Below are 11,808 nucleotides of genomic sequence, written 5' to 3' on the forward strand. Positions count from 1 at the left end.
CGTAATTCGGTTCCCAACCCTAGTTCCTTTTAATGTTTACTTCATATACTATTGAGATTTAGATGTGGCCGCATGTTTCTACAATAGAAAATTTATTTGTTGTGATTTGTTTCAAAGCAGCAATGAAGATCTTTGATTGATGGTACAGTTTCATACCAAGTTATATCAGTGTATTTCAGTTTTTGTGATTTTCTTTTTATTGAAATGCATTGATTGTTGAATTACTTGAATTATGAAATAATGTTCTTCCTTTTTTCCCATCTTCCTAGCTTTCATCTGGTGCCCTGCAACTGTCCAGACCCTCTCTGAACTGCTGCGACCGAGTGGAATTGAAAGGCCGATTGGAGAGAATATCTGCCCCCCAGGTAAAATGGCTGATACTACAGAAGCAGAGAGCTGAACATCACACATTGCCCCCTTTTCTTCTTTGTTCGAGGATCATTTTATGTGGACATTTCCCCCTTCCATTTCAATTTTCTCATCATGGCTATGCATGATATGAATCGTGCCAAGGGTCTCCCTTGCAAAGAATGCGACATCATTTGCCAAAGCACACCTAGCCTACTGGAGCACATGAAAGCACACTATCATCAAGAAGAGAATGGCAGATTTGAATGTGAACAGTGTGGACGTGTTTTTAAGCATGCCAGTAGCTTGGCCTCTCACAAAAAGACTCATGAGATGGGCTCCTTCCAGTGTCCGGTGTGCACCAGAACTTTACCCAATGCGATGGCGCTCAAAAACCACCTCCGCATCCACACCCTGTCTCCAAGTGGCCAAGCTGAGGAGGAGAACGATGACAATGTCGACGAAGAAAGGGATTACAATCTAGCGCGAGATCTGTCTGAAGCAGCTTTCAGGAGTCACTTAAATAACAGTGGAATGATGCCTGGCAGTGACCACGATAAGCAAAAATCTCCAGGAGCCGAAGATGCCTGGGACAGACCGTTTAAGTGTGACCAATGCGAAAGGACTTATCGCCATCACGGCAGCTTGGTTAATCACAAGAAGTGTCATCAAGAGGGCACGTATAAGTGCAGTGTCTGTTACAAACAATTTAACAATCTTGCTGCCCTCAATGCTCACGAACGCACTCATTCAAAACTTAAACCAATGTCCATGGGGACCCTTGTGCCTGAAGCATCATCGGACCCCCGCCCTCCTGGTTCCCAGAACGATGATATGGTGCCCAGCTTTTGCCATCTTTGTCAGGTGTCTATTCCTAATAAGAATGACTTTCAGGAGCACATTTTGTTACATAACGCTGCATCATCTTCGCTGGGGCTGCCACGTAGTTTTCCAGGGATAGTGCCTCATAGTCTTAGTTCTGTTCGCTCCCCAGCGGTTAATCCGTATACACCTGCTCTTGGTGATCCCCTTCCATTGCCTCCATTGCCAGATAAGCGGTATGACCCAATGCTAGGCCCCCCAGTTTCTAATTCCATTTACACCTGTGCATATTGCGGATCAGGACATCCTGACCTAGAGAGCCTGAAAATTCATTACCTTACTCATGACCCACACACCACAATACACAATGCACAAGAAAGCCCTGTTATTTTAAATTCAAATGCACTTGCCTCAAACTCCCAACCCTCAGTATCATCCAATGGTGAGACAAGGTCTCAGGGACAGTCTTCTGCCATTGAGGATGCCGAACGCAGATTTAAGTGCCAGGAGTGTGGGAAAAGCTACAGACACGCTGGTAGTCTAGTTAATCATAAACGCTCCCATCAAACAGGTCATTATCAGTGCACCATTTGCTGTAAACAGTATCCACACCTAGCAGCCCTTCACAGCCACCTCCGCAGTCACAAAACCAGGCCAAACTCGCAATCGATGAGCACAGAGGGTGATTGGCTTTCCTCTGAGCCAATGACAGGGCTAGATTCCCAACAAGGCTTTGTTCATTCTCAAGATCAGGATAGTGGTGCAACAACCCCAATTTCACTGCCTGGCAATCTCGGTGACGCAGCCCACTTTGTTCCAGACAGTGGCCATACCAGCGGTCTAGATTCGCTGGATTTCCATGACCGCTTTGGTAGTGCTCTTGCTCAGAGCAGTTCTGGCCACTCCCCACTGCCACAAAATCATCGTCAGGCAGATAACGTCAACCAGGGAGGTATGTCAAATGGATACCTAAGTAACATGAACTTCCATAGTCCCGATGGTGCCTCCTTGCCAGCAAGTGCTGGCAACCTCAAAGAAAGCAGTCGTCAGAGGCGTCAGGAACAGATGCCCTATGGGGGAGCCCAGGCCAACTCCCAGAACATCAGTAAGAGGCTAGATAAAGACGACGACGATGATGATGATGATGGAGAGGTCTATCAGTGCACGGTCTGCGGAAACCATTACGCCAGTCTTAGGGCGCTTCGTAGCCATTTACGAAGCCACGTTGTTAACCAGGGTGCCGGGCCTTCTTCTGCCCTCTCTCCTGTAGGTGAGCAAGAGTGGAGGAGGCAACAAGAGGGTAATGCAGGCAGTCTTTTAATCTGTAGCACTTGTGGCCAGAGCTTCAGCAGAAAGCAGGACTTGCTAAACCATCAGCTTGTCCACGGACCCCAAAGACCAGATGGATCTGCACAGGGCTTGGGTGGCACTAGCGTTAATTCTAATGGCAAAATGGATGGAAGGAACCACATTTGCGTTGACTGTGGCATGTTCTTTGCAGATCGGCATCAGCTGATTACTCACCTGTGTCCAGGCAAGGCGAGAGTGGGGGCATTGAACAAGGGTATGAACGGAGCAAAAGGGATGACTGGTGGTGCCGGTACCAGTGGCAGCGGTGGCCCTGTAGTCTCCCGGCAGATTCCAGACTCTGACGATCGGCCCCACAGGTGTGACCAGTGTGGACGCAGTTACAGACACCCCTGCTCGCTGCTCAACCATAAGAAATCTCACAAGACCGGGGTCTTCCGCTGCCACGTCTGCCAAAAACGCTACTACAACCTACTGGCCCTCAAGAACCACCAGAGGACTCATTTTGACTTAAAGAGGTTAGCCAGCATTGCATGTGCCCTATTCTACTCTAACTGTTAAGTTATCTTTGCATACCTTGAATGCTTGTATGTATTATCATGAGTCCCCCACTCAGGACATCACTGAATGAATAGATTTTAATGAAATTGTGCAGGTGATTTTTTTTCCTGTTAGAGAAGACAAGGGCAACAAGCATAACACACACATACATGCAGTTGAATCTGAATTTCATAACATCTGTACCCCATTTGTAGTCATCCTTGTATTTGTTAGGGGACCTTCCCTCTGTCTGTTTCTTTTTCCTTTTATAATAAGCTTGTTTTTAGCTCTGCTTTCTTATCTGCTCGGGTTTTGTGTGTTTTGTCTGTTCGCAGGCACAAGTGCGAGGAGTGTGGGAAAGCCTTCAAGATTCAGAAGCAGTTGATTAATCATCTACGGTTGCACGAAGAGCACAGAGCGAAGACTGGAGATCGAGACCAACGCATTCAAGGCATGTCTCATCCCAATGGTGCCCGCTACGAGGGAGGCCCGTCGCAGCTCCAAGCTATGAGGATGGGCGAGCCGCCCAAAATTCAGAATCCCCCCGTGAACACCAATTACGGTGAGCCTCAAGGTTTCAAGAGACCGTATGCAGGGGCCAGAGCTCAGCAAGTCGACGACGGTAGCGGCCGTCGGCCCTTCGTTTGCGATCAGTGTGGACGCACTTACCGCCATGCTGGCAGCCTAGCCAATCACAAGAATCTACACAAGATTGGTGAATACCACTGTAATGTGTGCAACTCCACATATCCAAATCGACTGGCAATGAAGAACCACCTCCGAATGCATTTCGCTCTTAAGAAGTACACCTGCTCTGACTGCGGTAGGGGCTTCAGAAACCAAAGGCAGCTTGAAACGCACACTAGCAACCAGCTCTGCAAAGATCTTCCTGGCCCCCTTCCTGGTCCCAGCGTGCAGACCGCACCACCTACGGCCGAATACGAGTGCGATGGGTGCTCGCAGATTTTTTCGACAACCACAGATTTGGCCTCGCATAACTGCAGCGCCCAGCATCCCTCTTCCTCAGCCTCCCTCAACAGCTCCAACATGAGCCTGGAGACGGGTGACCTGGGGTCTCCAGAACGTGAAGAACGCCCTTTTACCTGCGACCTTTGTGGATGCTCTTACAAGCACGCTAGCAGTCTTCTCAACCACAAGAACACACACAAAATAGGCAACTTCAACTGCTCGTATTGTGACAAACCCTACACCAACTACATGGCGCTGCGCAACCACATGAGAATCCACACACAGAAGAAGCGGCACATCTGCTCGACCTGCGGCAAAGCCTTCCGGCTGGCTCGTTTCCTTCGGAACCACCAGAGGGTCCACGAAGAGGGCCACACTCGCTTCGGCTGCCCCACCTGTGGGAAGAGCTTTCAGGGTCGGTCGGGCCTGGCCAGACATCGCTGCGGGGACAACCAGGTAGGCAAGGAGGGCGTGCAGAAGGCCACTTCGAGCACAAGAGAGGAGTACCGGTTCACGTGAGTTTACATCTGTTGTTCGTGATTTTTGAAGTGAACTAGTAAGATCACAGGTTTCTACGTGTCTATTACAGGTATATGATCTCCAATCCGGCTTCCTCGGGACCATACGCGTGCCGGAATTCGGATTTTTCTGAAGTTTGGACAGTATGATTAGTGGAGACCAGATAAGTTACCCCACTTTGCTTCCAGTTAGCATTATGCTCTAGTTTGTTAGGATTTCATGTTTTAATAGGTACGTTGTCATGTGTTTGCTAGGTAGATATGTTTACACCCAAATTATTGATTCCCTCCTAATGTCTGATTGATAATGTTCTGTATAACGTACGGTGTAGTTTGCTCTTGTTAGTATTTGAGCATACAAATACACACACTGACCATTTTAAAAGAGACAAGTCATCATAAAAAATGTATATGAGGAAAAGAACAGTCTGAAAACAAATTCTTAGTAGTTTGCTGTGTGTGTTTTATGCATATTTATTAAATGAACTAATATTGATTTATTTGCTATTGTTGTGCCACATCAAAATGTTTAATTTAGATCTTAAGACAATATAAAGTATACAAGAATAAATTAAATTATAATAAAAATCCATCAAGTGCACATATTCTGTAGGACAAACTTTGCATCTGCTTGATGCTTGGAAAACAGTGCATCACATTTCTATAATTAATTTCGGCCAAGATGTAGGTCAACCCAAACATTCTTTGTTGTACAATTATGTAGAGAAATATGTCTCTGTATTTTTAGACTTTTTAGAAAGTATAATTGCTATCAGTTTAAAAAAGATACATCAGTTAATTTAATAAATAATATCAAATTTAATACCACTGCCTTCATTTAATAACATTAAACAGGGTTGGTAGATACTTTCATACATTGAATAGTAATGAATCATATTAAGTATACACACTGCCCTTCTGCAGTTCATCCTGTCCAGTTTTTCTTTTGTTGAGTTTTGGCAGCTGGATTCAAGATCATATACCTGTATTTATTTATCCCTCAATGCAGTTATCATCCAGGTCAACTGCATGTCAGGTTACTTTCTGACTTATCTAGGTTGCTAACTTATGAGTTCAGGAAGCAGGGGAGATTCATTTTTTCTTGTGTCTCTGACTATACAGATGTGACCAGTGTGGCCGTTCTTACCGGCATGCCAGCTCACTCCTTAACCACAAAAACACCCACACAGTCGGCATCTACCACTGCGCTGTGTGCCTCAAGACCTACTCCAACCTGCTTGCACTCAAAAATCACCGTCGTATTCATTCTGAGACACGCCGGCACGGCTGCCCCGAATGCGGCAAGGCCTTCCGCGTCTCATCCCAACTGCAGAATCACCGCCGTGTGCACCAGAAGGAACGGGAGTTTGCCTGCACTCTGTGCAAGAGGAGCTTTCCCACCCAGGCTGGCTTCCTCCTCCACTTGGAAATGCAGCACGGCCGTTCCGCCAAAACAGCTCCACAGCCTGGGGTTTCGTCCAGCGGCTCTGATTTGGGTTGGGGCTCTGGGCTTGACCTTACGCTAATGCAGACCCAAGGAATGGATCCCAACGGGCTGCAAAAGCTGAACCCGTCTCATCACGGCCCTAGCGGCAGCACCTCGAGTGGGCATCAGCAACCGCAGTTTCGGCAGAGTTGCAACGAGGTGGGGTGCAGGTCGCACATCTGTGATCAGTGCGGCCGCGGTTACCGGCACGCCAGCTCGCTTCTGAACCACAAGAACAGCCACAAGATGGGCACCTATTTCTGCAACTCCTGTCAGAAGGAATTCTCCAACCTAATGGCGCTCAAAAACCACAGGCGAATCCACACAGAACCCAAGCGTTACCAATGCCCGGACTGCGGCAAGGCTTTCCGCGTCTCCACCCAACTCATCTGCCACCGCCGCATTCACACCAAGGAGAAGCCTTTCTCGTGTCAGCAGTGCGACAAGCACTTCTCCAGCAAGTCCAACTTAAGACACCATCAGAAGGTCCACTGGAACAGTTCGGCATCTTCTACCGGTCTGAACGTGGGCTCCACCAACTTTTTGGGTATGCCTTCCGGGCCCTTTCTTTAAATTGTGGTGGGAATTTGACAAGCAGAACTTGTGAACTTTGAGGCCAAGGTTTTCGGAGGTGCCAAAACCCTCATTCCCTTTTACTCATCTTCATCTCTAGTCACTGTAGTGCTGAGGTGTGGCTCGTGTTGAACAGGTTGCTGTTTATGTTAAAGAAAACTGTCCCTGCATGTACCCGGAAACATTGGATTGATCCGTGAACTCAGTGTGACTGTTAGTTTTATGTCATAGTGACATATTTTTACCCACTCTTGTCCTAAACACCACAGGTGACCTTATTTGAATTTTCATAGTTCCCTTTTGAGGGTGGGGGCTGTTGGGGCCCACCACCTTCATTTATTGATACCAGCCTTTCAACAAGTGCAAGCTATCTGGCGTCCTGTTTTTGGCTTTTAGATAAGGCATAGAAATGTTAAATCAGTATTGTTTTCTTGATGTTACAGGATAAATTCGAGACACCTCTTCCCCCATGTTCAGGGTAATGGCTACATAAGACGATCGTTTAAAATGTCTTGTTTATTTAAATCGTACATTTCATGCCATGCCCAGCTTCCCCTTTAATAGCAGAAAATTATCAATATCAAAAAGACAACATGTTGAAGTGTTGAGCAACTTGTATGTTTAACAGGTAGAAATAAGTTGAACAGTGTATAGAGCGTATTTGGAAAGTCTTCAGTTATTGGAGGCAACACGTTTCTGTGTTGTGTAAAGTTGTCAGCCTCCCCCCCCCCTTTTTTTCTCGACGTTCTCACTTTTCTGAATTGTGTGTTTCTTGCAGCACGAAGATGAACCGTATCAAACCGTATTATTCAGCAGACGACAGCATTGCGCTTAATGGGTTCATTTCTTTGTGGCATAATTTCTTTGTTCTTTCATTTCACCACGTTGTACGGAACCCACATTTTTAAACTGCAACTAACTAGCTAGTGTATAGAAATGATAGGTTGTGCTATGAAAAAATGGGGAAAAAAGCAAAAGGGGGAAAAATGTATATTGATAGGGTTGTAATTGCATTTGGTTTTACCTTGTATTGTATTGTACCTCTGACTGTATTATTTACAGGAAAACTTTTATAAAAGATAACTGTAGTATGCATTTTATTTATATTAACACTTGTAACTGAAAACGCTAGTTTTAGAATTTTCAAGTTTTAGGATTTATCGTTCCACACCCTATATGTTTCCATCTTTCCGTTCTACATCGGACGCAGAGTCAGGAATGGCAGAACTTTAAAAGAACACTTGTTATAGTGACTGTAACCTCCTTTTTCATTGCCATTATTTGTTATCCTTTTAAAAAAACATTTCTGTCCCTTGTGCAATAAACAGGGAACTGTAATCACGTGTGTTTTGATTGCAGTACAATGAGTGTAAACATATAACCGTACTGCTATTGCCTTTCTCACGTGATGTTGTGATGCCCCCCCACGCTCTCGTTAGGATTGGATGTGCCTGTTTCACTCTGTAAGCTCACATGTTAAGGAATACTTTTGTGATCATCACAATCAGCAAGGCAATCGTATTTTACTCCTCAGTTACACTCGTGTATTTATTAGTCTTTTTTATTTTTATTTAATTGCATTTTACTATTTGGAGCTTGTTTTAAACCTCTATTACTTAGGAGCACTGGTGCTAAGTCATGTATTTTGAACGAACATGAAGTTGTGTGCGATATGATCGGCACACGGGAGGATTATGTATTTATGTACCTTAACCCTTGCAAATTGTACACAATTGGATAATCACAAAAAAATCTTCCCAGGTGCACAATTGCTAAATTGTCAGAGATGACGATTCCAAAAAAATAAATTATGAAAGTTCATATTTTTTCTTCCTTGTTTATATATATATATATATATATATATATATAAGATTATATATATATATATATAAACAAAATTATATATTGTTTATATATATATATATATGCACACACAAACGTATATGTGACTGTACACTTTTTTTAAACTACATTTTGATAATTCATTTCTTAACGGAACATGTTTGAATTATAACCTCAATGCTATCAAATAATAAAATAAATAGAAAATTAATGTAACATTAACCTCAAATGTATGTGTGTCACTCATGGTTACTCAACAACACCCATCAGCTTTTTTCAGCGTTTTTGTGTCCTTGTTGAACTCCATATTTTCCCCATCAATGTTATGATGTTATGATGTTGTGTAGTTCATTGTTGTAGTATATATATATTTAATTCGTACCACATACTTCACAGCTGGGTTAAACGTGTTTACAATTATCATACAATATCTATAGCTAAAAAGGATCTTAAGTATGCAAATGAGAAATCAGACTCCTTATGACTTATTTTATACAGTTAAAACAACAACCGTGGACTTTGTTGTCAATTTGCATGTGGCAAAGACACAATTTTGCATCATTCTGCTCTTTGTTCAGAGATAAATGCACTTAATGATCAACCTTCAGAAATTCGTACGAAATAGGCTCTGCTTGTAATGCTGGTTATATTAGTTAATGTGCTGTACTTTGCCATTTCAAAATAAAAACTGTATGATATTGGTAGTCAACCAGTATTCAGGAAAATCACATCATAGACGTCAAACTTAATCCACAGTGACCACTAGCGGCACACTAGAGCATTGACGCGCATGCGCGTTACTGCCTGCATTTAAACGCGACGCTATCAAGCAGCGAATACGTCAGATGTCCTGCATATTATAAAGGTATTTATGACTGAAAGTAATGTTTACACTAACTTACACAACTTCAATAAAACTATAAGCAATCGGACAGCTGTAGATGTCGATAAATAGCTCTGCAGCTGTTCAGGGTTACACTGAAGAGATGATTGTTCCCTTGGTGTTTTTTAACGAGGACATTTGTGAAGTTTCCTCTCACTGACTAAAAAGTTATATTGTCTGCTGTAACGCGATTCTTTGGGCATTAGAAAGGCCAAATTGACTGGAAATTACATTTTAAATCAGATATGCACATCCAAAAATGTGTTGACCCTCGTGGAGTATGTTTGTGAGGTAAATTTAGGAATGTTCCTCATCAAATATATCATATGAATAAAGAAATAAATTGTGATTTACGAAACATATATATATCGCAAGTTCGTGTACACTATGGAATTATGTGCATTTCTTTATAGCATTTTAATTCCTCAATGCAACGGCTTAATATCTCAATGAACATTTCGTGTGGTCACGTGTTTACGAACATCTTTAAGAGACTAACCTTAACCCTAAAATGTACAGTCTTGTGAATTCACGAGACATTTTCCTCACTTTGGTTTTTAGTGAACGTTGTGAATTGTGTTCAGGTAGGCAGAGTTGATTTGAGGTCCAGAAGTGTCCACTAGATGGCGAAAGATCCCAGGTAAGAACTTACCTTAAGATGCATCAGTGCTCTGAATGCAGTTACTTGCAAGCGAGGAAAGATGTTTGTCACGAATTTCATTTCATTTGCATTTTCAAGTTCATTGCAAAGCATTTCATTAGATGCAGTACTTGTGGATACAACTCTAGTCGAGGTAAGACATTTCCCATGCCATTTCCCATGTGTCCCATGTGCTCAGCATAAAGAACCAAATGTAGTTAACAGAAACAGCTCTTTGTGTTTTCATAATGTATTCTTTCACACTTTACACTCCTCTCTTTACACAAATTAACCATTTAGATTTAGCGGACGCTTTTATCCAAAGCAACTTACAAAGACTTCAGGGAGCAATAAGCGATATGTCATAAAAGAGCAATAGTACTAATACTAGTCACTTGTTAATACTAGTTAATAGTTACTAGTTTCAACAAAAGCTAGACCACTACCTGTTGAGAGAAGAGAGAGGGTCAATGTACTTTTTTCTATATCTATTGATAATTTTGTATTTATTTGTAGTAAATCATGGTTAATTTTAGTTAGTTCAGGCATTTTAAGAACTTAAGAGTTATAACACTACAGCCTGGTTTCACCTGCCTGGTTTTTGAACGTGTGACCTATTCTTACAGAATATAACTTGCGTAAAAATATCTTGCAATATATGAGTGCCATTGCTCGAGATGCACACCATAATTTAATTCTAAGGCATTCTTATAAAAGCGACATAAATATCTTTATTTAACTTGGTTTAAGCTAAACCGTGTCTCTGAAACCCGGTCTAGATTAAACAGAGAATAAATGAAATGGATATACAAGGTGTGAGTACAAATGCATAATTCAGGGGGATGACAGCTATAAAATTATTAATGCATTCATTGGTTAGGTCCGTCAAAAGAAATGGCATTTTAAGAGCTTATATGAAAATAAACTCAACAGAATGGATTAACACATAAAGCTTGTAGTTCAAACCGAGGACAGCGTCTGAAGTTTTTCTTAAATGAAAATGTACAGCCTGTTGCTTAGCAACTGGAAAACCAGCCCTTCATCCCTGACAAGTTTGGAAAGTTTCTACTGGAAGGACTAATTTAATCAATTAAGAGTTGGGCTGAGCACTTATTGGTCTCCAAAGACATTGGCTGGTTTCATTTTGACCAAACCAGAATAACTCGATCAGTGGTCTTGGTTGAATGTCCAATGTGTTACAGCGGACGAAACATCTTTAGCACCACTGATGGAATGAGCTTTGTATAAGATCTGAATTGTAATTTCATATCCTGAATCAGACACGATCCCTGTGGTTTACCAGATGTGGAAAGATTCTAGATGTACCCACGTCAGGTATTTATATTAAAATAAGGCAGATCATATCTCGCATTGGCATTCTAAATAACCGTCAAACTCACCCTCATCTTTTGCCCATGTCAGATGGTCAGTACTGGAACCATGACAGGAAGTATTTTACTCTGAACGTTGACAAAAGGACTGAATCCAGGATGGTGATGCGTAGTGAGAAGGGTCAAAATAAAAGAAAACAATCTGGGCGTGATAAGATGTATATTGCAAATTGATTTTAGTAGTGACAGAGATGATTTCTGAGCTTTTATGATGAATGTGTTCCTTCAAAAGAAGGCACACGGTTTCAGAATGCCATTGAATTTGTAATCCATTTCATTAGAAGCAAAAAAGATTCAAGCTTTTCTTTTATTCACGTCCCCACCCCAAATCCTTTTCTATGAGTGTTTCAGAAACGTGACAAGAGGAAAAGTATGGAAGACCACTACAGCATTTACACTGGACAATCGTTTTTCTTTATTTTTTGTTTCAGTTCATAATATCTGTTTGTTGGGGTTTTTCTTTTTTCTTTTTCATTTCAACTTAAAAT

At 42.3% G+C, this 11,808-nt stretch overlaps 1 protein-coding gene across 2 annotated transcripts; it reads left to right on the top strand.

Annotated features, from left to right (window-relative positions):
- The first annotated feature begins 346 nt into the window (after positions 1-346).
- Positions 347-8,378, top strand: LOC306910684 (zinc finger protein 646). 2 transcript variants are annotated; one of them, XM_079485423.1, is made up of 4 exons: positions 347-2,996; positions 3,354-4,502; positions 4,577-4,669; positions 5,626-5,766. In XM_079485423.1, the coding sequence occupies exons 1-3, from the start codon at positions 484-486 to the stop codon at positions 4,653-4,655; spliced, it is 3,741 nt and encodes a 1,246-aa protein (XP_079341549.1). In that variant the 5' UTR covers positions 347-483; the 3' UTR covers positions 4,656-4,669; positions 5,626-5,766. The 2 variants fall into 2 exon arrangements, with proteins under 2 accessions (XP_079341549.1, XP_079341548.1); XM_079485422.1 differs by lacking the exon at positions 4,577-4,669 and having other exon boundaries at positions 5,628-8,378.
- The last annotated feature ends 3,430 nt before the right edge of the window (positions 8,379-11,808 follow it).

Source organism: Barbatula barbatula (assembly GCF_947034865.1).
Source record: "Barbatula barbatula genome assembly, chromosome: 21".
Lineage (NCBI taxonomy): Eukaryota > Metazoa > Chordata > Actinopteri > Cypriniformes > Nemacheilidae > Barbatula > Barbatula barbatula.